The sequence below is a fragment of the Serinus canaria genome, chromosome 4A (genome assembly GCF_022539315.1).
Source record: "Serinus canaria isolate serCan28SL12 chromosome 4A, serCan2020, whole genome shotgun sequence".
NCBI lineage: Eukaryota > Metazoa > Chordata > Aves > Passeriformes > Fringillidae > Serinus > Serinus canaria.
Window position 1 is genome coordinate 12,168,103 of NC_066318.1, and position 27,950 is coordinate 12,196,052.

Below are 27,950 nucleotides of genomic sequence, written 5' to 3' on the forward strand. Positions count from 1 at the left end.
AAACATGGAAGCAGCTGCTGTATAATCCCAGCTGGCAGCTCAGCCCCACACAGCCATTTGCTCACATCCCCTACATTGGGATGGGGGAGAGAACTGGAAGGGTAGAAGTGAGAAAACTGATGGGTTGGATAAAGGCAGCAGTGTAACAGGTGAGGCAAACCAAGGGACTCATTGCCCCCTTCCCATGGCAGGCAGGTGCTCAGCCATCCCCAGGACAGCAGGGCTCCATCTCCTGGAGCAGGGACTCGGGAAGGCAAACACCATCACTCCAAACGTCCCCCCCTCCTCCTCCTCCCCAGATTTCTGTGCTGAGCTGGTGCCATATTATGGGATGTCCCCTGGGTCAGCTGGGGTCAGCTGTCCTGGCTGTGTCCCCTCCCAGCTCCTTGTGGATGAGGAGCAGGAGAGGCCTTGGCTCTTTCCTGCTCCTCATCAGGAGGAGGGTGCCGCCCACCCTCCAGTTTGTCCCCACCAGAGGCCTGCACACAGCATCTGGTGGGGACAAACCTGAGCCCAGGGTGACACTCTTGTTTTTTTTCATCACTGAAAAGTCATCTTTAACCATTCTCCGTTGTGTGCAGTTGGTTCAGTGCTAATTTCCCCTTGGCCTCTTGCAAAGTGGTTGGGGTGTGGGAATAAAATAACAAAGCTGGCCACATCCTTTCCCCTGTAGGTACATACCTTGTTCTTCCTTTAAAAATCCCCAAACAAACAATAAGAAAGTGGAAAGGAAAACCAACTCCCTTTCTTATAAGATACCCCTATAAGTTATTGAGGGTTACACCTGGGGCATTTTCCCACAATCCCAGGGAGGGTCAGATGTTTGCAGAGCTCCTGTGAGGTCTGGGACAGGCCAAACTCTTCTTGCCCTTCCTAGTCCTCAGCTGCAATGTCCTGGTATCCAGTTCAGGCATGGAAAGTTTTGCATCACCCCATCCTCAGCACAGGTACAGAGCTGGGCTCAGGCATGCCCCAGGATGGGAGGAACCTTAAATATGTCTGCTCTAAACCTTTCAGCCTTTTGCTCCGGGTGCAATTGATCTGGGGCTAATTGAAAGCAGGTTTTGGCAGTGCTGTGGCAGAGCTCTCTTCAACACAAACCTCAAAGAACTGCTATCATATTAAAGTTGCTTAGAAAACATCACCTGCTCCATGCACTGAGATGGCAGAGAGCCCTGGAAACCTGGAAAGCTTTGAGTGCTCATACTGAAGAAAACTGTTTATTATCTTGTGTTGCCAGAGCAGGACTACCTGGTCTGGGACCATCCTGTGATGGAAGAGCTGCTGTGACATTTGTTTCATGTGGGGTCAGAGAGAGGACACTCCTGTGGAGCCAGAGATGGGGCAGACCTGGCCATCAGCTGCCAGCCCAAGCATTCCATGGAAAACCCCCATGCAAAGCCTTTCCTGGCTTTGGTCCTGCTGACCTTGATGGGGCTTTGCTTTCTCTCAGAGCTGTTCTGGGTTGCTGCTGGCACTGGGAAGTTTGTCTGTGGCAGGGACCCTCATCTTTCAAGGGTTCCTTGCAGCCTCTGTGCTGGTAAATAGGCACTCTGCCAGCCAGTTACCAGATGCAGCTGTTGGCAAAGACAAGTCAAGGGCACTTCCCTCTGGGGTTTTAAATCTTGCTGTGGAGGAGTGGAAAGGCTGTGCAAGAGGGCAGCAGATGAAAAACTCCTCCCTGCTGTGTTTTTTGTCTGGTGTCTGCAGAGGGACTTGCTGGCAGCTCCTGGTATGGCCATGGCAGCACAGCCTGAGCCCCTAGCTGCTCCCCTGGGGCTGTGGGCCATGGCAGGGCATGCAGGCTGGTGCTGCTTCTTCCAGTGCTTTGAAAGCAAGCTGCAGGTCTGTCCTTCCACAGCAGGTGGGGAGAAGATCCCTTCAGACCTTTGTGCAGCCCTCAGCATGGTGCAGGCTGGATGGGCACTGCATCCCTTGGGCATCCAGAGTGTGGCCAGGCAGGTCCCAGTGAGGGCTCACCTGCTCACCAAAGATGCCCTTCTGGCCCTGCCCCACATCGTGGTGCCCCTGATGTCTGCTGGGAAGGAGCCTGATGCAGGCTGGTTTTGCTCATCAGCTCCATCACTCTTGCTGGGTCGAGGTAGAGCTTATTGGGTACCACTGCCAAATAATTTCTATTATTCCTAGTAAGCCTTGAAATCAAGCTGCAGCAGACACCTGCTTCTCATGCAGCTGCCCCACAGAACCACGGTGTGATGCTGTGGCTTAGGGCCCAAGTGAGGTGTCTTGTCCTGAACTGCAGACTTCAGGGGCTGTGCTGCCTCTCCTGGCCTGTCCTGGGGCACTGGCTGGAGGAAAGGGCAGAGCTGGGGTTGTAGTTGGGATGAGGTTCCCAGCAGGGGCCTGAGGGCAGCGTGGGCACTGCACGGGTCAGGACAGCAGTGCCCTGGCTGTAGTGGAGGCTTTTAGGCATTTCCCTTAATAGGTTTCAAACACAACCATCATCAGTCCCTCCACAAAGAGAAAGTCTTCATTATGCAAATTCTCATCTTAAAGCTTTATTCATGTGCTTCCTGGCAGGCTTTCCTTTAATCTCAAGAGCGAGATTGCTTGGAATTACCATACACCCTTGTTAATTGCATTAAAAAAAAATTCAGCAGAGGTTGTTTTTGCCATAATCAAGAGTGATTTTTGATTAGTACTTCTGAAAATCAAAATGTTTCACTGAGAATAGAGAGCAAGGACAGCAGCATTCCCTCATTCCCTGCAAGGAGCAGGGGTCATCCCAGCTGGGGGAATGTGTCCCACTGCTCTTTTCTGGTCATGCCCTGGGCTGGGTTGTTGTATCCCCAGCATCAGCTGTTGGTCCCACTGCTGGGGTGAGTGCAAGGGTTTCTTCCCAGCAGAGCCCTTCCACCCCTTGCCCTGGCAGGCAGCTGACAGCTTGTTTGTGCAGGGCAGCCAGTCTTCCCTGGCAGCAGCTGAGGAGATAAATTGGAAGTTCAAAGTCTGCTTTTCAAGGCAGAGCTACCTTGAGGAGGAGGTCTGTGCTGAGGAGGCAGCCTGGCCTCTCTGCAGGGAGCAGTGCAGCTGCACAGGCACTGCCCTTAGCCACCTGCTCCAGTAGCAGTGCTACCAGAGACTGTCTGTGACACCCCAGCTCCAAGGAGCGCTGCTCTCCCTACACACATGGAGCTGTGCTTTGGCCTTAGCAGTCAGCAAGAATTTGGGATTCACAAGTAAATTTCCCACCCAATTGGCAGTGGCGGGGGGCCAGTGCCCAGACAGCAGTGGGGGAGGAACTGATGATTCCAAAGCTCTGCTCTGTCCTGACTGGGATCTGCTCTGGATGGTGGTGTTGTGGTGTCCCCTGCCCCAGGAGAGGTCCCTGGGGACACCCAGTGCCGCAGCAGGGCAGACCCTGCCCATGGGGGAGCAGCTGTTTACTCCTCACAGACTTTTGGAGTGTGTCTCTGCTGAGATGGCAGAAACCCCACTGCGAGGATGCACCCCAGAGGTCCAGCAATACAGCTCTGCCCCCAAAGCCCTCCTTCCCCAGTGCCCTGCCCAGAGGTGCCAGCACAGCTGTGGGTGCCCAGCCTCAGGCCCACCCACCCACGTGTGCCAACATCATAACTTGGAGCAAAAAGATGAGGTTGGTCACTGGGGACACCTTTTGGCTACCACAGTACTTGCTCTCCTGCTTTCCTCCTGCTTCTCCGCCCTCTGTGTTGCTCCTAAGGTGGATGCAGTGCCCACCCAGCCTGCAGCATGGAAGTCAGGCAGTTGGAATTACTTTCTGCTGCCCTTGTACCTGCTTTGCATTCTCCCGTAATCTCCCGGGCTGTCAATCTCGTGCCGTCGCAGCTCTCTATTCCCAGGGAAGCTAAACACACATATACTGCACAAAGAGATCCGTGGGCTGCTGCTAAAAATGGAATACACCTCGCTCTGAGTGCTGCAGACGGCCTGGCAATATCCTGGGTGTGAATTATGATACTGTAATTCAAGCTTTGTCAAACAGAGGGGCTTAATTAGAATATATATATAATTGTAAAAACTAAAAAGCTGACGAGTACAATTGTGTGTTTGAGCTGCCTGCTACAGAAAATAATGAGGAGAGAATACATTAAGGCACAAAAACCTTCTACCTTCAAAGAGCAGCTAGCTCTGATTAAAAATACCCCTGGCAAGGCAAGGGGACTCAGCAAGAAGTGGGGGAGTCTGCAGTGCTGGCTCGGCCATAACTCTCACCCCTGTTACACAGCTTCTGCTGGACACAGCTGCAGCCTTGGGGTCCCCACACCTCCCCATTCTGGCTTTGGGGGATTCATATTGGGTCCAGCTTGGTCTCTGTGGATTGCCAGATTAAATAAAAATATGGAAAGCTTATTTCATTTGCCTATTCCCTCCTCACCATAGAGCTGCAGTCCCTTGGGTGCTCCACTGCCCCTGGCTGGTGGCACACAGGGCTGGAATTGCCCCCAGTTGCCCCAAGGGATGTTTGTTTTCTCCTAGCAGCCAAAGAGCAGAGTTCTTCCAAAGACCCAGTGCAAGGGTAGGGAAAAAAGTAACCCAAACTAGCCTAGTCACCACCCCTGACAAGGATCCCTTACTGCTCCCCAGCACTGAGCAACCAGCAAAGGGGGGGTTTGTGTATCACTGCTGTGGCCCTGTAACAGGTGTAGGTGGGGATGTCCTATGGGGAAGGTGGCATGTCAGGCCATGCACAGCCCTGACTCTGCTCCATGGGCATCACAGACAAAACTCTGCTGCAGCTCAGCAGCTTGTGAGTTTTGATGTGTGGGTATGGGCCCCAAGCTCTCCCAAAGAGCATAAACCTTTACTGTAAAGATACTCTGTGCTGTGCATGAGGTCACATCAGTGGGCTTTGGAAGCGCCACTCCTGCAGTGACTGTGGAGCAGTGACCCCAGGAGCAAGGGGATTGCACAGGCCAGTGCAGGGAGTGGCAGTGCTGCATCCAAAAAACTGCATGTGCACGGTGAACACACGTACCAAGAGCTGCTGGGGTTTCCAGTGTCTGGCCATGAAGTACCAGGTTTGTTACCACTTAATAACAGAGTAAAAGAATGAGGAGAGCATTCCAGTCTTATCTGTTGGAGCAGAGCGAGCAGGGGAGTCTGTGTGCCTGTGACAGCAGTGCTCAGTTATTGATCTATAAAAGGTCTACTACATCTCTGTAACACCCTTTGCGTGAAATACAGGTGTTGTCAGCTTCAATTAACTGGCAATCTGTTATTAATCCTTGCTAACACCTGGGGAATCTGGAAAAGGATGTTGGTTTGCCAGGGGCAGCGTTGGGGAAGCCCTGGGTACTGGGCTGTGCCAAGCACTGCTGCTCCATGGGAGGGTTTTACTGGGCAGTTTTCCACAGTTTTCCCAACACTCACTTGGGCAGCATTGCCACGTCTCCCACCAGGGCAGGGAAAACCCCCAGGATGCAGCTCCAGCCCAGGACTCTGCAGCAGTTGTTGTTTACCTCAGTCCCATGAGGATGGAGGGCCCTGAGCACCTCTCCCCCCCTTTGGGCCAGCTGGCTCTTTGGAGAGGGCTTTTGGAAGGGGCACTCTCCTCTCATCCCACAAGGAAAGTTGCCAAGGGAGCTGTCACCAAACCCAGGGGGGCTGTAAGTGCTTCTCAGCACTTGCAGGTCCAGTGAGCCCCCCAAAGCCAGGAGGAGGGAGCCCATTTTCTGGGACACTGTGTTCCCTGCCAGGCCTCTGTCCCCACTGGGGGGACATCTCTGTGCAGCCCCACAACCCCCAGAGCCCTTCACTAGAGTGTGTGAGCTGCACACACCCCACAGCTGTCCACTCCTGCACTCAGTATTTGGGCTCCTGCACTAAGGCAAAGCATGGGCAGGATACACTAACACAGGGCTCAGCAAGTCAGTGCCTTGATATTGACTTCATCATGGAGAGCAGAGGGAGAGGGAAGGGAGTCTCCTGGCATATTGCTGTGAGTTGGTGCTGCCACCACGTCCCTCCTGCCAGCTCACATGGTGACAGAACATTTTCCTCCTTCGGGCTGGTAACGCTTCTCATCCCACCAGAGACACAACGTGGGTTTCCCTTTCTGCCTATTTTTAAGCTTGCTTTTATGTAGAAAGACAAAAATGATGGAGTCCTGTTAGTTCCTGGAAATCCAGTAAAGACTGGGGGAAGAGCTGTTCTGGGAGAGGAAGAAACTGCATGAAATTGTCAGACTGACAAGGCTGGGGCAGTTGGCCAGCACAGTGATGAGTGTTTTGAGTCTGAGCAGGGATGTTGGTGGTTTGGCAGCCCCCTGTGCAAGCCCTGGAGTTGGGCAGGTGTTTTCCAGCACTGTAGATGGTCTTGCACATTTTTAACTTTGCTCCTGTGCACTGACAGACCACTTGTTAACTCTGCAGCTTCAGCCAGGCTGTCAGAGCAGGAGAGCAATGCCTGTCTCACAGTGCCAATATTTCACCAGCAGTAAGGCTCAAGAGGGAAAGATATTGGGAAGGGAGGAGAGAGGCATGGAGGGAGGCTGAGGGTGGCAGACACTGCCCTGCTGGGCTGAGCAGGAGGCTCTTCCATGTGCCTCTCCCTGTGGATTTCACAGGGATGTTCCCTGCCTCGCCTGCTGCTGGCCGTCCCTCCAGGCTGCAGGGAGGCGTTGGCATCGTTCAGCCCGATGAGAAACACCGTGTGGGCTGGGACACTCATTCTGTACTCACCCCCTCCAGCAGCACCTCGTGTCCAGCCTTTGCTGGGGGGAGAAGCCCACAGCGCCTTCCCAGCCCCTGCCCCTGCCCACAGACCACATCCATCCCCTCAGGGCTGCTGAGTGTGCTTCACAGGCAGCAGATGAGATGAGAAGTGATGTGTGAGTGAGTGGAACCCGAGCTGCAGCTGTTGCAGTACTTAGTGACCACTCTCAGTGAAGTTTTTCACTGAAACGCTGATACCTGCTTTGTGATGGACTGGTGCCTTCCCATTGTTATTGTCCTTGTCAGTAAAGCTTTAAATTTATTCATGAAGCATGCTGGAGCTCAGGTGGCAATAGCTAAATCCATTTAGCAGTAGGAATAAGAGGAAAGCCATTTTAATGTTCTCTTGCAGTGCTGCAGTACTTAGCAAACCCAAAGGATATTAATTACTCAGCATGCTCCGAGATGTAAAAGCATGAATTTATCAAGACAAATACATTCAGAACTAGGGTAAGTCAACAGTAATTAATGCCATGCAAAAAAGAGACTGAGAAAGGAAGGATTAGCTGGCCCTGTTGCAGGAGAACATGATGTAGCCCTGAGTTATCCCTGGGATATGGGACTGGAGTTGTGGTGAGGCATCTCTAACAAAAAAATCTGCCTGTGCCTGTCACGTATATCCCTGGGATGGGGGTTTCATCCTGGTTCACATTTCCAAGGCAGAATGATGCAGGCTGCCTCTGAAATGCTAAGTCGTGCTTGGCAGCCAGCAACAGCTTTTTTATGCAAAGCCTTTGATGTTGGAAGGCACTTGAGAAGAAGAGGGGCATAGGGCTTTTTTGTTTGCCACCGAATTTGTCTGCACTGTCCCAGTGTTTTCATGGAATTTAGCAATCATATAATCGTGAGCACAGCCAGAGATGAGTGGCAGCTCAAGAGATGAATTGGTAGGTTCTCCTAGACAAATCTAAGCATAACATGTGTCTTTGTACCACATCCATTAGGGCAGACAAATTGAGAATCCAGAGATGGCTGCCGTGCATTTAACAGTCACAGCATTTGGAGAGGGCTGGTGTCTTCCTCATCACCAGTGTTGGGTCAGACTTGGAAAAAAACAGCAAAAAACCAGCAATTTGAGCAAACAAGTCTAGCCATGCCTTATTTAAAGGTGGTTTACTCTGTGTGGAGTGAGTACAGCCAGTGCTGATTTTTTGTCTCCAGGTCATGGGGATGACACAGATGACTTCAACCTAGAGGATGCCCTGTTTGACCCCGTCACCAGGCGACGTAAGTCACATTTATGCATTGTTTTAAAGAGGAGGAAACAAACAGTTTGTAATAGATGCAGTTTGTTCTTTGGGATCTGATGCTGGTGGGAAGGTGGTAGAGGATACACCTGCCTCATCCTCTCTGCCTGGGAGACACAGGGTGTGGGTTGGACAGGTGGAGCTGGGGACAGTCCTGGAGAAGCTGCCTGCTGACCAGTTGCCCTTTGCTTGCTGGCTCCTGTGAGGAGCCACAGCAGTGGCACTGAGCTTGCCCTTTGGTTCCTTGCCTGCCTCAGTAATGCCTAGCAGCAGGCCTGGAGCCATCATGCAATCCCTCCCAACTGGGGAGGGCAGCTCGCTGTGCCCAGCCAGGCAGGGGCAGTGCTGGCTCCTGCCCTGCTGCCATTGCAGTGTGGTGCCCAGGAAAGCTCACAGTGCCCAGGGGCACTGCTCTGTCTCACTGGGGCTCCAGCATAGCCCACCAGTCGAAGCAAACTCACTTCCTCAGGGGTGCCCCACTGCTGGCATGCAGCATTCAGTATTTTGGTGTTTTACATGTCAAGGATAAAACCTAACTGCCAGCACAGCAGCTGAGGGGTGGGAGGAGGCTCATATCCCTCCCTGGGAAATGTCAGCTTACCCCAGTGCCAAGGGCTGAGCCCAAGGCCACTGTGCACCCACACTCATCTCTGGCTCCATTTGCTCCCCAGCCATGGAGATGCTGTGGCAGAGCTGCAAATGCCAGCACCCAGGACCCCTCACTGCCCAGCACTCCCTACACAGTTCATGGTGGCTGTCCCCAGACCCAGCACCTGGCAGGGCAGCAGCAGGGATTGCTCCATGAGTGATGCCAGGCTCTGGGATCTGGCAGAACATACCCATGTGTATGGAAGGGAAAGCTGTAACACTGTTTGCAGCCTCTTGTGCTGTAGTCTAACAGCAGAGGGTAAAACTTGTACTGTTTTACCTTGGAGTTTATGTGCAATAGAGGGTGCTCTCTGCAGCTCTCCTGCACAGGATAGGCCATGGGGTATCTATCAGACTTGGTCACAGGGCTGATGCAGCTCATCTAGGATTTTCCAAAAGCCATTTAATGCAGCATGTGAGGAGACCTGGTTAGAAATGACTAATGGCCACCTCAAGTGGAGGGAAAGTGGCATTCTCCAGGCTGAAGTCCCTGCAGTGAGGGAAGGGAAGAGGCAGCACTGTCCCCATGGCCTCCCCAAGTGATGCATCCCACTCTGCATTTGTGTCAGCCCCAGAAAAAAGCAAACTGAGGGTCTGGGGTTGGGTCACGTCTAACCATACCAGCACACTGGAAATGAAACCCAGCAACACCACTCCAGTCTAATGGAAATTAATGGGAATGGAGCAGCCACAGCTCTTGCTCATAATTTATTCATATACTTGGTAAAGCCAGCCACTATTAATAGGCAGTGGTTTCCATATTGCTCCCTCCCTCCCCCCTCAGTGGCTGGCTGTAGCTTGTTTTAGCCCAGGAGCAGCCAGGGGAGGCTGGGATCTGAGTATCAGGGTGTCACTGGAAGCCCTGCAGCTGACAGGGAACCTCCTGTGCACAACACAGCAGAGGAAATTATCTGTCCTTGGGCTGCCTGACCAGCCAGGGACACCAAAGCATTGGCACCTCACTGCTGCTTTCCACACTGCTCTGTGCAGTGTCTGCCCTTCCCTGTCTGCTGCTCATCCCAGAGCCTTGGAGCAGATTGCTGCAGCTCCCTGCTCCCCACCAGCTGGGCTGGGATGCTGGCTCAGCTCAAGGCAGCAGTGAGTGCCCTGTGGAGCACTGTGCTCCATTTCACCCATGAGCTCTCCTGATCCCTGTGGCCTCACGTTGTGTGCAGGGTGTTCATCACCCCGTGCCCTGAGTTTACAAGTGCAGATGGCAGAAAGCTGTGCTGAAATCTTTGCTGTTCATTCTCAGTCCAGAGGTGACACTTTTGGTGATGTCTGTGACTGACACTTTTCCTCCCCATCTCTTTTATCACAGCTACTCCCAAGGGCCCCAGGAAGCCAGCAGGTGGGACAGGTGAGACCTCCTTGCATGCACATCACCTCAGCTCAGTGTGGGGTGCACTTCCCCTGGCACTGAACTGTGTGAGCCCCCAAGGGCTGCCCGTGTGTGGCTGAGTGCTGCTGCCTCAGCGGCTGCTTTGGGACCCCTTCACTTGCCCATGGGGAAGCTGGAGCTGGTGTGTGCACCTGCACTGTCCCTGTGTGGCCAGAGAAGTGCAATATTGATATTTCTGTCTGTGCTGAGGGTGAGTGGCAGCAGAGCATTTACAACCAGGGCAGAATTTCGCACACTTTGCAGTATCCTAATGGAGAAGACACAAATCACTGCTCAGCTACACAAGAGCTTTTGTTCCTGTCTGTGTGGCACCTGCTAGCTTTCATTCCTAGGGGGAAGTCCAGAGGATATTTTCCTTCCTTTTTTTATTCCAAGATATCCCCAGCCTCCACAGAAAGTGCCATCTTGGTGACAATTTCCCATCCAGGGGAGAATGGGTCTCTCACTGTTGGTGCACATCAAATGTGCTGTCTGGCCAGCTCCCAGCAGTGCCATGGTTGAGGAAGCTCCCTTGAATTCACACAAGTTTTGTTGCCAGCAGCTCCTCTGGCTCCGTTTTGGCCAAAGAGTCCCTGATAAACATAGCACAGTCACAGGAGCTGAAGGGTAGCTCAGTCCCTGGAGGAGCCTGCAAGAAACTGCATCAGAGGAGTGCTAAGAAGTAAATCCACTCACCCCTGCATGAGGATCTTGGCACAAGTTTAAGTAAATTCAACTGTCTGGCTCCTTGGCCACCATGGTCTTTGGTAGTGATAAGAAAAGCCAAGTGCCAGAGGCACACTCAGGGCTTCAGTGCTTGGATTGCAGCCTGAAGGAGAGGTTGTTCCATCCAGTAAACTCCCCCTGGGAAATGGACACATGTGGAGGCTGAGGCTTTTTTTCAGCCAGTTGCTTCTTCCCCAGGGAGTGTTTTTTGGATGAATGAGAGGCTCCTGCAGTAGATTCCTGTGCCCTGGCCCCTCTCTGTGCATGCCCTGCTCAGCTCAAGGTCACTCACAGGCAGCTGCACAGGGAGCAGTGTCCCAGCCACTGGCTTGTCATCTCCCCAGCTCTCAGGAGATGCTGCAGGTACCAGCAGGACTCCCCCAAAAGTGAATTACTTTGGGATTGCTGGGGTTGGGCAGCAGCCACAGCTTGGATAGGGACAGAGGAATGGTGGCCAGACTTTTCTGAAGCCTTTGTGATAGTCACGATTGAGCAGCAAAGTGGCTGTTTGCCCTTTCCAGCTCCAGCCTGACGTGGGAGGCCCTGGCAATGGTGCAGTACCATTGCACAACACCCCCACAGAGGGGTGTGTGCCAGCAGCCTTGTGCTGTCCCCACAGACAGGAGTGTAACAATCCCTTCTCTCCTGCAGAATTGGATTTGGCTGATTTCTTTGACACGCCTGTGGAGACTACCACCAAGCCTGCCAAGCCCACTCCCAAGCCCTTCCCCAGGCCAGGGAAGCCAGGTAATGCAAAGCTCCCTGCAGGCTCCAGCATCCATTCCCAGGACACCCAGAGGGAGGGGTGCCCCTGTGTCAGCTGGGATTGGGTAACAACCAGAGCACTGAGTGGCCCAGGGCAGCCCCAGTCTCCCAGCAGGGTGGGGGTTTCCCCACGCAGCACTCATCTGAACCCACCTTTCAGAGGGTAACAGCATTTGGGTTTTTTTTCCCTCCCTTCAGACAATGGCTTTTGGGATGTCATTCGCACCACCACGACCAAGCAGCCAAAAACTACAAGAGCTCCTCCTAAGCGTTACCCAGGTGAGCATCATCTCCACAGCCCCTGCTGCTTCTCTCCAGCTCTGCTGCTGGCACGGGGGAGGATTTGGGATGTGCCAGGATGATGGCACTGTCCTTATCCTGGTATTTCCACCCTCTGGTCTGTTTGCTCACTTGAAACACCTTAAGACAAAAACGACTATCAAAAACCACAGAGAGGACAGGACAATCCTGCATTTCCCAGGGGACCTCAGTGGTTTCTGGACCATGCTTCCTCCCCATGCTTGCTGGAAGGCTGTGAGCTGGTTGTGCTCTCTGTCACAGCACAGCTGTGTTGGGCTCCACTGGCAGACACCCACAGGCTCAGGGCACTCTGTCAGCTGAGCATTTTGCTGCCTGCCCAGGCTGGGTTTTGGTTTGAATCAGAATAACTCAGGAGAGCACTGGTGGGAGGGCCAGTACTGGGCTTTTAGCTGCTATTTGTCAGAGACAATATCCTCTGTCAGCCAGGCAGCTCAGGGGACCCAGTGAGCATTCACAGAGGAAAATAACTCCAAGGAATCAAGCCACAAGTCATTCCTGCTGGCACTTGAGGATGGTGCAGCCACCTCCCTCTTCCACTGGCTGGGCCCTCGGGGCACCAGTTTGGCTCTAACTTTTCCTACTGGTTTCATTTATCTGATTGCCTGGCACTCCAGCCATGGGGACCCTGTTCCTGCAGGAAGGACATGGTATTCCCCAGCACAGCAGTGTGGGGCATGGAACAGGATGGGTTTGGAAGATCTGCCACGAGGCCCCACAGCAGAATTGGGAAATGCTTGTGTCTGGAGCTTCATCTCTTTCAACGGTGTTTTTCCCTGATTAATTAATTAATTGCAGAGTTCCTCAGCCTATCACCACATTGCTAACCCTGCTCTTGTTTTCCAGAAAAGGATCCTATGGATTTTGACTTGGCTGATGCCCTTGATGATAAGAACGATAGGAAAGATCCTGGGAGGCCAGACCTAAGGCCAGGTGAAGGTAGGCTGACCTCTCCTCTCTGTCCTGCTTGCTCCAGTCCTGCTGTTCCCTGAGACCTGCAGGAGATCTTCCCAGCCTGACACCATTCCCCCCAAGAGATGGGATAAAGAGAAACCAGTGCTGCCTGGTCCAGTGTCCTGCCCACTGCCCCTGTCCTGCCTGCTCAGAGTGGAGACATTTCCACAGGCAGCCTGATCCTGGGGAGGGAAGGAGCATCTTCCTCAATTGTCCCTGGCAGAGGGGGGCTCTTCCTAACAACTTGCTCTTGTCTGTGTGCAGGTTTTTCCCCCCAGGGTCTCTTCTGGATCCATTAAGTTGCAGTGGTTGTGTTGAGTTCCCCCCATCCCTGTACCCCACAGCTCTTTAACCAAGGGCATGGGCTGCTGGGGTTCACACTCACTGCCAAGGTGTAAATCTAGAGCAGGCTCAGGTCCTGGCCTAACACCCCCTGTGGGCTGGGAGGGATCTTTTTCCATCTCTGAAGTACTCCAGTGAATGAATCATTTGTCTGTGAGGATTGTTCCCCTGAGCACTTGAGCTGGGAAGCAGACTTTGCACGGCTGGTTTATTGATGTTGGGATGGCTGTACACCCTGCTCACACACCTAATTAACAGGCAGGTATTTTATTACATTGTATTAACTAGGTGACTTGTCTGCACTTTGGTATTCTGGGCTTGCTGAGTTTTCAAGCTCCTGCAGGAAAGGTGGAGGTGTTGAACTGCTGGAACGTGGCACTGGCCACAAACCAGCACACACATTCCCCCAGCATCACTGCTCCCTGGACTGCCTGGGACCTCTCCAGGCTCTGGCATAGTCAGGGCTTTCATTCTTTTCACACTCATTACTAAGCCCATAAATCTGTTTTTTGTGGTAAGCTGATGAATAAGGCAGTCTCTCCCAGTTAAGGCAAAGGAAATCCTTCCCAATGCACAGCATCAGAGGAGGAGCCTTTTGCTGTCTCGCTGTTGGGTCTCTGCTCCCATCACTGACCTTGCTGCACCCCTGGGCTCCCTCTGGGACTACAGCTGAGACCTTCAACAGCACCACTCATTCAGCTGCAGATTCACAGACCCTGTTTCTCTGTACTTATCCTGCATTAATTACACTTGCCCACTACAAGATAACTTTTTCATGTGTACCAAAACATGCTGGTGCTCAGTTTTTCCCCTGGACCGTTCTGTCCCTCTGGGAAGGATAAGGGTCAGCTCCTGCCTGCAGGACCCCAGGCCCAGCTGGTGCAGCCAGGGGCCCACTGATCCACAGCAGCATGGCCACAACACACACAAGCCACTTCTTCCTGCCTCCTCCACTCTCAGCCAAGGCTGACCACCAGAACATTTAATGAATGCTTAAATTATTAGTCATCTGTGATTATCAGTCATCCTCACTCCTAAAAAAATCACCCATTTCAGTAAAAAAATTAATACAGTAGCATTTAAACTAGTCAGTTACTACCTTTCTATGACCTTAAAAAAATTCAGGGTTAACATTTGGCAATTGTGAGAGAAGCAGTACTACTGTTTGACCAGTCCCAGTTGCCAAGGGGGGATGGAGCAGCCCGTGATCTCAACCTCTGGCACAGCTGTGGCTCCCTCAGGTGCCAGCCACTGTTTGTTCCTGTTCCTTTTAAAGGATTTTCAGATGATGACCTGGCCAGCATTGTGGACGGCGGCTACAACCCAGACAAGAAGAAGGGTAAGTGCTGACCTAGGTATGGTTGTTTTCTTTGGCAGTCATGGCTTGGGGTTACCCCCAGCTCCTAGAAAGAGCCCTGTGCAGAGCTGTGCTCACCTCCATGGCAGGGACAAGAGGGGTCTCAGCCATGGAGCCAAGGGAGAAGTTCTTGGCTTCTGTGGTCATGCCTGGTGCCAGCATTGGAGATGCTTGGTCTGGATTCCATGGAGGCTCTGCAGCTCCAGCTGCCACCAGGGCAGACAGGAGCTGTGTCTCTCCATCACCTCAAGGGCACCCTGGTGCCATGCATGGCTACATGCCTTCCTTTGCTTTTCACCACATGACCACCAATGTCTGGAACAAGGGGGAAATCCAACAACAACCGGATAAGCCGTTCACAAGGATCCACAGTGTTAAATATTAAAAGCAGTCACATAAAGAGCTGAACACCATGAGCCTAATCAACATTTAATAAATCCCTGTGCCAAGGACAAGATGCATCAGAGGAGATGCATTAATACAATGCTGACCTGCTTCCATAAATTCAGGATGTGACTCGGCAAGGACTGCAGTTGCCAGTGGGAGCAGCTTCTCCTCCCAGCCCAGTTTCTCCAGGGAAGGTGATATCAAAATAGACTTCAGTCCAGTTGAGGTTCCTTAACATGATGGAGCTCAGCCAGTCACCACCCATGTGCTGTGTAACACTCTGACAGCCCTTCAGGTGTTTTCTTGACACTGAGCAGTGGGAGTGAGGGTAATTGTCAGACACAGGCAGAGGTGTCCCACGCAGAGGATCCCACAAAACTCCCCCCATGCACACAACAGGGAGAGGAGCAGCTTCAAAGCCCTGAGAAGTAAAAACGAGCACCCAGTGGAGTGTGGAGCAGCAGAAATGCTGCAGCCCGTGGAGGCATCTGCCCACCCCCAGGCCTGGGCTGCCCTGCCACCCCTGTCCTGTGTGTCCCCTCCCTCGGAGCGCAGCACTGGGGGGAGCAGAGGGCAGAGAGGGGCGGGGGCACTGATGGATTGTGTCTCTGCAGGTGCCAGTGGCAACACCGACAACGACTACAGCGGAGGTGGGTGTGTCCCAGGGGAGGTGGAGCGGGAGGGAGCTGTGGGTGAGTGCCCATCCCAGAGCTCTCTCTGTGCCCCGCAGTGGCAGAGACGGGGACAATTGCCGGCATAGCCAGCGGCCTGGCCATGGCGCTCATCGGGGCCGTCTCCAGCTACATCTCCTACCAGCAGAAGAAGTTCTGCTTCAGCATCCAGCGTGAGTCCTTCCCCGAGCAGCCAGGGCACACAGCCAGCACACACCTGTCCCACGCTGAACCCCACTGCCATCTCCAGCCAGTGCCCCCAACTGGCAGAACAAAGCCCCAGCACAGATCACTGAGCCCCCCCATGGCAGGAACCCACCAGCAGTGGCAGCCCCAGGACCCACTCTGTACTCACACCCCACACAAACACAGCCCAAGACCAAACCATCAATACCAAACACAGGAAATATGAAGAAAACCCACCAAATAACCCACCCATCCAGATAAACAAACCAGCCCCCCCCAAATCTCAGCAAGCAGTAAAAACTCACCGGGATGCAGGGAAGGGAACAGGGGCAGTGTCTGCATCTGGGGCTTCAGCCCACTGCACCCTCAGCAGTAGGTGTGACAATCATTGCAGTAAACTGCAAATTAAACAGCAAAACTTGCCATAAAACACCTTTTGCATGAGCTGCCCCTTAAAGCTGCTTGGTGCAAGCATTGCAGGAGAGCCCTCAGAGCCTCAGCCCACAAGACTCACCTGATCATGGTGGGCTCCTGCAGCTCTTTATGAGAGGGAAGTTACAAGCAGCTGAGTTACAAGCTCTTTTTTTTTAAATTAATCAATTGAAATCTCCTGTGAGTCCCATTTGCTCTAGGGAAAGGGTGTTTGGGGTTGGAAATTTCTGTTGGGACTGTGCTATTTTCCCAGTTGTGCCTGAAACAAACAGCATTTTGGTAAATTAGATCAGCAGGAAAAGTCAAATGAATGTGATGGAATGAAACACTCTTGTACATTACCCCCACTTAAATGATATTTTGGCAAGAATAAATAATAAAAAAAATGGAGTAAAGGCTTTGATGAGAAGGAAGCTGAGAGACACAAAGCCCCAGAAAGGCAGCAGGAAATTAAAGTTAATTATAAAGGAGGATTAATTTAAGCCATCAGACATGGCATGCTGGGCTAATGTCAGGCCTTAGATGCATTGCAGTGCATGACAGAAATCTAAAAGTTGTCAGCCACTGCTTTTTATTGAAAAACATAAATTGCATTTGCTGTTATTGCAGCAAAGCATGTCTGACCACTCGATGCACAGAGGAACAGGCTCACTTCTTTCTCTCGTTCAGCTTTGAGTCTCTTCTGAGGAGCATTTGCTGATGATTCCTCTGAAGGAGATGCACAGCACTGCCTAGAACTCTCCATCCCACTTTCTTTTCTTACACCTCACTTGTACTCACCAGCCATGCCCTGGCTGTGGCTCAGCCTCTTGCTGTGCCTGTGCAGGGTGGCAGCTGTAGCTCTCCTGCCTCCACAGCTTGGCCAGCTGCTGCCTGCAGTGTCCCTGCTGGCATGAGGGCTTTATGGGGGCTTTCTAGGCAGTTGCAGAACCCTTTTCTCCTGTGTCTTGGAGGCAACAGCTCTCCCATTGCTGCCTAAGGCTCCCACCACACTCCTTTGGCTTGATCCTGGCACCATTCCCTGCCTCCCTCCTTCACTGGGAGATAGCAGTGAGCCCTGTCCAGACCTGGTAGTGAGGCACAGCCAGTACCTGCCACACCCTGAGCTATATTTAGATGTGCAAATAAGTTATAGATGCCTAAAAAGTGTGTGCTGCATGGCCTGATTGCCTCAGGCTTCATTTGCAGACTTGAATCCCCTTCCCTGGTCCTTCTCCAATGGATGCAACAGCTAGAGCAACACTCCCACCTCTGCCTTTCCCCACAGCTGTCCCTTAGAGGAGCTGCTGAGGATGCCTGAGGTCCATGGCACACCCCAGACTGTCTTAATTCACCTCCAGCTCTGAGCTGGACCACCCCTTTCTCCTGCCCACCCTCCTGCAGCCACCCCTGCCCAGCCTTGCTCCATGGCCCCGGCTCCACTTGTTGATAACGTTGGGAACTTCTTTGCATTTAAATAAGGGACTTATTCGGGATTTGACACCCCACTGGGATCCTGCCTCATCACCACGGCCCTGCTCTGAACTGCTGCTTGAAGCTGTGCATAACTTAGCTTTTAATGAGGCTGTGGCACATCTCTGTGCTGAGGCACACAGCAGTCCTGTCTGGGTAGCCTTCCTCCCTTCCCCTCCCGCACTCCTCAGAGCTCAGCTCCTTAGACAGGAATTAGCTGGGCTGTCTCTTGTGATAAAGATGAAGCAGGAGCCTCAGACAAAAGAGCTGCTGCTGGAGCTGTGCCTGCCAGGAGCTCCATGGGCACTTTGAGACCCAGCAAGTCTCAGCACTGGCTGTAAGTTATGGAGGCTTCTGTGCTGCTGTCACTGCAGAGGAGGTTTCAAAAAGGCATCTCAGCTGTTACAGCTCTGCGCCCATTACCAGAGTTTTTAAGGCATCAAAGCAAATAATTTCACTTTCTACCCTTCCCCTCTCACTGTGTTTATTGTACTTCTCAGAGGGACTGAACGCCGAGTACGTGAAAGGAGAAAACATGGAAGCTGTCGTGAGCGAGGAACCCCAGGGTGAGAGCCTTGCATCCCTTACCCCTGCCTGCCTCCCTCCACTAAAACAGCTTTACCCAGGGACTTCCCTTAAGTCCCCGCTGCTGCACAGAGCTGCTGTGTCCCTTTGATGATGGCACTGCTTAGGTGATGCTGCAGCTTTTGTGAAACCTCACCACCGTGCTTTTACCCCTTTAGTGCACACAAAGGAAAGGCTGGTAAGAGCCCAAGGAGCTCGTGCTGCAAACGATGGCAGTTAACATTTAGCTTTCATGTAGCAGCCACTGAGAGTCTTGCACAAGAGAAGCATGATCCTTCTTTCAGTGACAGACAATCAAAGCTGCTGCAAAGGCTTTTCCAGTGTCACACACAATCAACCAGTGCTGGGGTTGCTTGTGCCCATCGTGTGCTGTTGTACTCATGGGTTTTTTTCTTTCTCTCCAGTTAAATATTCAGTCCTGGAAACGCAGTCAGCAGAACCACCAAAACAAGACAGTGCGAAGATTTAAAGCGTGACCCAGGGCTAGAAAATAATCCGTCAGCAGCAACAGAGACCTTACGTGCTTGTAATTTAGCTTTTAATTTAATTTGACTCCAAAGCTATTTAATGTGTATTTAAGCTTGAACTGGCTTTTTATTGCTCTAGGCTTTAGGGTTAGACTGGTAGCATGTGTTTATTTTTTGTGAAGAGGTTTATGTTTACATTGAAGCAGTAGTGTAGGATTGGTGTGCAGTTGGATGGAAATCCACAGAAGGTGCTTCAGCTGTGGTCAGTTTTCAAGAGTTTACAGGTATGAGGACAGTGAAGTGCCTGTAAATAGCAATCCAAAGCCAAACTCTGCAAAGCGCCTCAGCCACCTTCTGCCTTCAGCTCCGGGCAGTGTCACTTCCAGTGGTGGGGACAAAGCTGCACATTTCCCGAGGGTGGATCGCAGTCCTTTGTATAGCTACACCTAAAAATAAAGTGCCTGTGGTGGGTCCTCATGTGGGGCCCTGGACTGAGCCAGGTGACTCCCTGCTCCCAAGCCAGGAGTTGAGGATGCTTCACCACCCAGTGCTCGGCTTGCAACCAAAGGACCTGATTTTCACACCAAGTCACAAATACAGTTGACAGGAGTGTGTGCAGTGTTCACTTCTAGCAAATGCCATTTGAATGCTTCATCCACTGTGCTGCAGATCAGAATGGAACTGAAGTGATACAGTTTGTCTTAAGCCGCACCAGGGGAAGTTTAGGTTAAACATCGGGACTTCACTGAAAGGGTGATTAGGCACTGGAATTGTCTGCCCAGGGAGGTGGTGGAGTCCCCGGGCTTGTTTAAAAAAGACTGGACGTTGTTGCCATCTTATTGCAGGGGCTCCATACTGTTGCCTCCTTATCACAAAAGTTTCACACCTTCTTGGTCTTTTCTTGTGGGCAGCTCCTCAGAGCACTGACTCTTTCTTCTTCACAAAGCAGCCAATTGACTCCAATTCCCCTCTCAATTCCCAGCCACCCCACTCTTTTATAGCTCTTCTTCTCATTGGTTACAGCTGTGGCCTGTTAAAGTCAGGCCTGTTCCTAATCTTTGATAATTGGCCCAGCTGCAACTCCTTAGGGGTAAGATTACTTTCTACACTATCTTTATTTTCTTATATTCTATTCCCCTACAGGATGTGACACTCAGTTTATGAGGAGGTGTTAGGTTAGGTCATAGGTTGGACTTGATGCTCTCAAAGGTCTTCTCCAACTTAGGCCATTCTGTGATTCTGTCTCAGTGACTTGAGATAGCTAAACCGTCACCACAATTAAAGCTGTGTGCATATGGATGCTTTCAAGGACAGGTTCAGATCTCAGTCACACTAGAACAAGTGACTGATTTAACCCAAAAGAAAATAAAGCAGGTATCTGTTAAGACCTGTAATGCTCAGTACAAAAGAAAGAACTCAAGCTTAACGAGATGCAGTCTACTCCTTTTATCAGCAACAATCAGGAGTGCTCCCAGCACCCAGAGGCAGAAAAAGGATTTAAACTTCACTCTTTGTGTAACTCTTCGTGGCTAACCTTTAAAATAGGCAGTGCCTCCTGAGAGGACAAATCACTGTCCTGCATGGGGTTCCTGCAGCTGCCTGGAAGCACTGGGCTGTGAGTGGTGCTCAGCAGGACACTGGGCTGCACTGGGACAGTGCACACACAGCCCCTCTGATGCTGCTGAACTGCTGCCTACACCTGACCTTCACTATCTTGCAAGAATTTCTGTTTAGATTTCTAATCCCTCCCCAGCAACCTTTCTGACTGCTGCTAAAATATGGATAACTGCCACTTTCCAGTACATTTTTCCAAATCAATGATTGCTTAAAAAGCATGCTCTCAAGTGAAGGAAATTTCACTTCACATGGTGTAACAGGTACTCACTCTTTATATATAAACCTGAAATGGGAGCATTTTGTATGGGTGTGCAAATTCTGTGTTTTATGAATGTGTATTAAGAAAACCAAACCTTTCAGTAAGATGTACAAATTCACAGCTTTCAGGTAGACATGACTTCCAGAAGGCCTTGCCAGGAGGAGAATGAGCCCAGGAACATCACTGTCTAACAGCTCCATTTGGAATGAGATTGCCTAGTAACTTGGTTAAGTATTTTGCAGTAGCTGCACAATTCTTTATGCTCTTTTTAACACTTGCATTTTAAAGCCTTATACTAGCTCTGGCAGAACAGCTACAGTGGTTTATAAGGTGCCTCACAACTATTCAGAATGCTTAGGCTGCAATGATACTACTCTGAACTACTGCTGCTTTGTTTTATGAATGTTTGGAATAGGAAAGAAATGTTAATTATTGGCTCAGATACTGGAAGCATAAGAAAGAGATGGGATGCACTGTTTGCTTACTCCCAGAGAAGGGTTTTCATGGAAGAAGTGTATCCTGAAGAATTTGCAGCAGGAGCTCAGGTGCCATCAAAGCCACACAGCTGAATTTGTGTATCCCCAGTCCCAAGCACCAGCACTTGCTTTTTGTTCTTACCCAAACACATTTGAAAGCTGTAGCATGAAATGTGTTTTCTGTAAGTTACTGTAGATGAAGTGTTACAGCGGAGCACTGATGATCACTAGAAGCTGTTTGCCCAGCTTAGATCTAGTGCCCATAATTCCTCCTCTCACTTTGCCAGTGACTGTGTCAATAATCAGTGTGGTTTAAAGAGTACAGCACCCACCCCTCCCTTGGGGAACTCTTCCACTAGGGCACAGAGGGAGCACAAGTCTATATTCAAAACACTACAGGTCACAAATTTAACAAGGAAAGGCAGCAAGCTGTTTCCCTGGAACACCAACCCCACGTTTTGGGACTCAGAAGCTGCTGCTTTGCTCAAGGCTCTTCTATAACACTGGTGACTACTTAAAATTTAGTGTAGTGTGTAGGTATGTGGAAATCCATAAATGCACAGTGAAAGAGAACACTTCCAAAGTGAATAGTGACAGAATTCAAGATTTCTTTCTCTAGGATTTCAAATAGGAAAATGCTTGCAAATTCTGCAGTAGAGAAATTAGGCTTGGCCTTCTCTTCAAAACTGAATAAAAGTCAGAGTCTTAGTGGTAAATGTCAGCAAAGGCTCTAATGATTTTTTATTGCTGTTTGTCCCCTCTTCCATCTGAACTGCCACCAGTCTCTGAAAAACAGGGAGTTTATATCATCTATATTTTAGACATTATAGCAACTGAGAGGTTTCCTGTGTATTTTCCTAGTAGTGATCCAAGTTCTGGAACAGCTGACCCAGCACTGACCTCTACTTTCATTTAATTACTATTTATTCACTTTAAACTGGGATATGGATTTTTAAAAAATCCTGCATTTAAGCTCTGTATACATGGCATGAACTTTCTTGTCCTTTATTAAAAAAAGGCAATAAACCACTAGAAAATTGGTTTCTTTTTTTTTCATGAGTCCAAAACTTATATATAGACGTCCTAAGAGTTTTTGTACTATGTATGCTGTGAGCTCTTTTTCTTATGACACCTCACTTCTAAAGCTATTTTAAATGGCACTAAAATGATTCAGAAAAGGTTTGTCAAAGGTTTGACAGAGAAAAGAGAGAATTGAAAGAATTCAGCTGGCTCTTTTCGTGTTTTTTCTTTCAATTACTTGCATTTTCCTTTGGCAGTACTTGGTTTCAGATTCCTCAGCTGAGAATACTCTGACACAAATTTCAGATCTTTCTGGCACTATAAACTCAGTCATTTTCAAGCAACCCCACTAACGAACCCTTACAAGTGCTCCACTGTCATTCTTAACTACTCATTTGTTGTGATAAAAGTGGAATTAGTCCATAATACTGTTTCAGATTCTGAAAAAGGATGAGTCGGCAGGCTGAGCTTTAAAAATTGCTTCTCTAATAGATGAGGCTGAGGAACAAATGAAGTTCAGAAACAAGAGAGTTGTGAAATTTGAGAACTCTCTTTTGAGTGAAGTTCTAACTTAGAAGCAAGACAGATTCCTTGCTGCTGAAGAAGTGACCTGTACCAAAGGAAGGTTGAATGTTACACTGTAACAAAATACATTTTGTTAATGTGCATGTAAGGGTCACGGGGGTAAAACCCAGAATTTAACTACCTTTGAAAACACCAAATAAACCAAGTTGACTAGAAAGACATTTTAGACTTGATTTTTTTTTTTTTTTTTTTACATTGGAAGTAAGCTGCAAGTGTTTGGCTGTATCCTTATGGTACATCACCTCTTCTCTAACTACACCAAAGACTACATTTAAAAATCCAATCCAAACTACATTGTGAGAAAACAAATACCACTATGGAAACTTTAATGGTAAAAATGGAGTATTTGATGCACACACACACACACACACACACACTCACACTCTCTCAAGTCATCAGCAGCTAAACTCAAGGCAGTGCCCTAGGTTTCCTGCAGTTTTCTTTACATTTTCACACCCAGCAGGATAAATCTCCTGTGTAGTGCAAACTAAGCTTTGTATCATGATGTGATTTTTGACCACAGTCAAGAAAGGTGGTTTATATTTCAAACTAACTACTTCTGACTCATGTTTAACTCTTTCCTCCCAACTACCCAAGATGTGGCAGTTGAAAGCTATCAGTACTCTCTTAGTTCAGCAGATATGGTCTCAGCAAATGGACATTCCTTTTTGCTTTTTACCATAAATGTTTCACCTGGGAAATAGTCTGAATTGCCCATTTTACTGTGTCCTCTGTTGTGAGGCTTAGTGCACATGAATGAGAGCTCTTGATTCCTTGTTTTCAGCTTTTAGAGAACCAGATGTTCTTGGTGTTACTACATACAGCCCATGAATTAGTACAGCTTCTCTTGGAAAATGAAAGCAATGAAACACTTCTTGTTTAAAGCTCTAACTAACTCCTTGAGAAGGCTGCCTCTGCAGGGAACAGAACCAAGCAGTTAGGAGTGTTTACTGGCTTTAAAAGCCTTTTTCCATTTCAAGGAAAAAGCAAAAAAAATTACTTATCTATACAGGGGAAAGAAGTGTAAATTCAACTCTGAAACAGGACTTAAAATGGCATAATCTCTGATGCTGATCATTCACTTAACTTATTTTACAAGCAAAAAATATGTTAGCTGGTTACCAAGGCTTCATCCCCTTCTGGGACACTGGATTCACGTTGTACCCCCTCTCATATGCCACTGAGAATAGGAAAATCCTGCAAGCCAAATGTAACTGCCTGCTGTCTTTGCCCATTCCTTTTATACTGGGCAGCCAAAACCAAAAACCAAAGCAGAAGATGCAGTGTTTGAACCAGAAGTTAACAGCTCTGTCCAAAGTGCAGACAGGGAACAGGATTCTGCTCATCCCTTAGATAGTTCAATACTGCCTTATTGAAAAAGAAAAAAAAAAACCCACAAACAAATTAGTTGTTAAATCAACAGAAAAAAGTCTGATTATCAGGAAGCAGAGTGAGTACAAGAACAATCATCTCTTCAGTGTAAAGCTATGCTCTAACTAGCCCATATGAGCTACAGAATACCTCTGAATATTTCTATGCTAAGTGTGTAAAAACACATCCATTGTGCTGACACATGGGAGAGCAGGACCCTCCCCCAGAGCTCTCCCTGCACATCAGGGACTCACTGAGCTGTGCTCAAACTGGTGGATTCACAGCCAGTCAGCTGAAATAACTGATACTCTTCTATGCAAAACCAAATTCTCAGAGTTCAGCTTTAAAAACCCAAGCTTTAAAAATCTCAGAATGCCCAAGCTAATCCAGTCATCGCTTTTGCAATAATTATAGAGAAAATGTTGTGATTATTAGCACAAATATAGAGAAAAACTTCAAAAGATTTTCTTTAGCACTGCATTTTGGAGATAATGTGCTTTACTTTAACATACAGTAGAAATGTCAAGGAAATCTGAAGTACAGAAGAGTTTAATTCAACACCAGCTCAACATATTTTGGCAATGTAAAATTCACTGCTGGCACACACTGTTCAGCAGAACCATTTTTACAGGAACACATCTTTCATCTATTTATAAAAAGCCTGAGGTTGATTAAGAGATGCAACATTGCAAGCCTTCCCAAACTGTGTTTGTGTAGGTGAATATTTATTATAAAAAGCATTCACTACAGTAAAAAGGACATGTTGAAATACCCTGCACTGCCCAGTAAACATGTAAGACTGGATACAGCACTTCAGCCTCTGCAGCTGAAGCCAGGAAGGTGCTCAGCAGCTCTTTAACTGTGTGCTGGGTAGAGTTAATGCAGAGAACGAGACACAGAGAAGCACTGTCGTGTGCTGGGAACAAATGTGCAGCAACAAATAAATACTCACAGTCAGGAAAACCAACAATCACCATATAGAATCACCTGGCTCCTAAAAATGGGGCTTAATTCCCACCAGCAGAACCTGGAGCAATACAAGAGTCAAAAAGCAGAGCTGCAATATTTAAGTTTCCTTAGGAGAAGAACCAGATTTTCATGAAACACAGCAGGAAAACAATCCAGGGAAAATTTGCAGCATGCACCATTTCTAGGCCTTCCAAGAATGCCAGTGAGTAGTTTTCTAAAAGGAGGAATGTTACAGTAATCAAATCTCTCCAATATGAGTATTTCTGGGGAGAGATGCAAGAAAGTTGGGAATGTATATTCAACTTGTCAACACAATAAAATTATTACAGAAAAAATGCTAGTAGGAATTTAAAAAACAAAAAGCCAAGAGGCTTTATTTCAAGAAAAACAATTAATATCATATTATTCAAAAAACTTTGTCAAACAAAGTCATTGCAAGTTAAGGTCCTCAGAAGGGTTTGGACAGGCAGGATCCATTTTCTGAAGGTACAGCTTAAACCCATGGGAGGATGCATATGTTCAACATCACACACACACGGGTATAAATGCACACAGCTTTGCATTTTGTGGGTACACTTAGAAACAAAACACACTTCACAACGTGGAGCTATACAGACTATACAATTTACACAGCTGGGTGTCATTCCAACCCCAAATATTACCATTTGCTAGAAAACAAATTTTTACTTTGTACAAGACCTTGACACGAGCAAGTTTACCCCTCGCTCAGGAGGCTGAAACTGAAAGATAAGCTAAACAGTCAAAAGACTTTATTTCAACTGGTACAAAAGGCATTAAAAACCCTAAAATACATGCTTTACCAAATATATTACATCATACAAGTCAGTGTGGTGTACTTGATAAACCCAGCTCAACTTCATCCACTTTTAATGGCATATTTAATTTGAAATGTAAAACTGACTACACTGGAAAACATTTATTTTAAAATCAATTTCCAAGTGCATTACCTAAAAAAAATAAATTGCTCTAGCAAAAAAAAAAAAATAGAAATATATATATATATATATATATTACTGAGTGAAATAAGGAGCTCCCATTCAGAAAAACATTTTGTGTTCTGTGTAAGCATCATGTGGCATTTCATCTGATTCTCTCAACCAGGCATAGTACTCTAGACAATGTGTGAGGCATTTTTCTCTCTGCTTGGCAGATGGATTCCTTTTTAGAACGGTTAAATTGTTAGTTGCTCAAAACAAAGTTTAATTTCACGATTGGTGACTTAGCTAGAGTGTCAAAACACATGTGGGAACTGCCAACAAGAAAATACATCACATCTACTGAAGCTCTTTTTGGCCTCATTGTGATAGTATCAGACACAGAGTAAGGCATGTGGATCATAGCAATCACAAATCACTCACAATCCTTTGTGATGGGAGAAGCATTTCACCCTCCTCTGTGTTACCTGACACTGCTTTTTTCACATGGCTTTTGTTCCACATCACACAGAGGTGTGCACTGGTGTGGCAGAATGGGAAGGAGATGAGCCTCTGTCAGAGGAGGAGGAAATGGAACGTGTGGCAGCTTCCCGCTGCAAATCCTCAACCTTCTTCTGAAGCTCTGTCCTGATGGCCAGCAGTTCTTTAAGATTTTGGTGGATTGGAACCTGCCAGGTAAAGAAACAAAAGGCTTACTGTGACTCTCATAGTGAGTTATCTTTCCCAGCAATGTGTCTGCTCTTTATTTCAATAACAAGGAATTCAACACTTGTGAATTTCAGTATGTCAATATTTAGGGAGGTGTTTCTTTAGTCATTTGAAATGAAACTTTGCAGGAAACTGTCCCTTTCTAACAACACAACTGGCAGGAAACCTATTAACCTATTTAACCTATTAAAATGTGTTTGCAAACGAGACACCAAATATACTTTTGATGAGATACCAAATATACTCCAATAAATGTACCTGTATCCCTTATCAATACCACTGTCAGAAGAACGTAAAATGCCTTTCCTGGGAATGATTCCTCTGGCCTGTTGGGACAGGACTGACTTTATACATAGGGTTTGAAAAGCTGGTTCCATATGGAGCATCTCATTACTCTTCTAACCAGGCATCCTTCCAGGAGTCTGACCCCTTCCACTGAGAAAAATGCAGCAGCCAAGTGAATGGTGCCTGGACCTCCCAGAGTCCTACTCCAATAAATCTTTCATATAAGTGCATTGTACAGGTTTCTGCTTCTGACATTACAAAACAAACATCAGAGATGCACCACTCTGCATCAGAGCCCTTTCATATTCATCTGAAACATTCAATTATATTGTGGCCAAAGGAAGATTCAAGCCACACTGGACTTTGCAGCTGGATTTGTTATCTCAGACAAGCAGAGAGAATCCTCCCCCTCTTCCAAATTCCACAACAAGGCCAAAAAAGGTTTTACTGTAAATTGCTTTTAATTTATTTTATCCTGTACAAACTCTAATTGTTTATAGCTTTTGGAAAGAGCAAGAGGGGAAAAGAATTTAATTGCACTGACACAATCATCATGGGGAAATGCAGCACTGGGAGACCTGTGGATTGTTAGATGAGTAATTTATACCCTGGGCTTCTGGAATGCCAGGCTCCAGGGAACTGCATTCTCCCACCATCAGTTCCCACTGCTTAGCAGTGATTGTTAAGGCTGGGATGCACACCTGAGCCTGCCAGCTGCACGTGGTGCCATGTGAAGGAAATAGCAAAACCCAGAAAGGGTTTTTACTTGCTATCAATACGCAACTGAGGCACAACTTACATTTTGGTGAATTCCTGCTTTTTAAAGAACATACATCCAAAATCCATGCATTTAATATTGATATTTTCAAAACCTAACACAGAAAAATACCATTTATTTTTTAACTCTTGTTCTAACTTAAAACAATGAAATAGTACCAAAGGTCTTTTTAGATCTACAATTTTTTGGCCATATAGTTTTTTCTTGTTTGTGGCTTAGCCCATGAACAGAAACTTCAGTGTACTGAGAAAGAGCTGCTCCCAGTACCCTGTGAGTCATCAATTCATCCAGC

At 48.4% G+C, this 27,950-nt stretch overlaps 2 protein-coding genes across 8 annotated transcripts in view; one reads left to right on the forward strand and one right to left on the reverse strand.

Annotated features, from left to right (window-relative positions):
• The window catches only part of CD99L2 (CD99 molecule like 2), a 29,440-nt gene extending 6,688 nt beyond the window's left edge, over positions 1-22,752 (forward strand). Inside the window, exons 2-12 of one of the 4 annotated variants that reach the window (XR_003944926.2) lie at positions 7,878-7,943; positions 9,933-9,971; positions 11,370-11,465; positions 11,682-11,762; positions 12,648-12,740; positions 14,374-14,436; positions 15,456-15,491; positions 15,572-15,685; positions 18,083-18,148; positions 18,572-18,693; positions 20,632-22,752. Coding sequence is in view for 3 of the 4 variants with exons in the window: in XM_030228774.2 (XP_030084634.1) it covers positions 7,878-7,943; positions 9,933-9,971; positions 11,370-11,465; positions 11,682-11,762; positions 12,648-12,740; positions 14,374-14,436; positions 15,456-15,491; positions 15,572-15,685; positions 18,083-18,148; positions 18,572-18,636 (719 nt within the window). In the remaining variant the exon portion in view is untranslated. Of the gene's footprint in view, positions 1-7,877; positions 7,944-9,932; positions 9,972-11,369; positions 11,466-11,681; positions 11,763-12,647; positions 12,741-14,373; positions 14,437-15,455; positions 15,492-15,571; positions 15,686-18,082; positions 18,149-18,571 lie in introns of all 4 variants that reach the window. The other 3 variants (XM_030228774.2, XM_030228775.2, XM_050974537.1) reach the window with 3 other exon arrangements.
• Positions 22,753-25,679: 2,927 nt separating this feature from the next.
• MTMR1 (myotubularin related protein 1) overlaps positions 25,680-27,950 on the reverse strand; it is a 36,934-nt gene continuing 34,663 nt past the window's right edge. For all 4 annotated transcript variants that reach the window (XM_050974536.1, XM_030228773.2, XM_030228770.2 and 1 more), the window contains one exon: positions 25,680-26,555. In XM_050974536.1, coding sequence (XP_050830493.1) covers positions 26,391-26,555 — 165 coding nt within the window. In that variant the 3' untranslated portion in view covers positions 25,680-26,390. The remainder of the gene's footprint in view (positions 26,556-27,950) is intronic.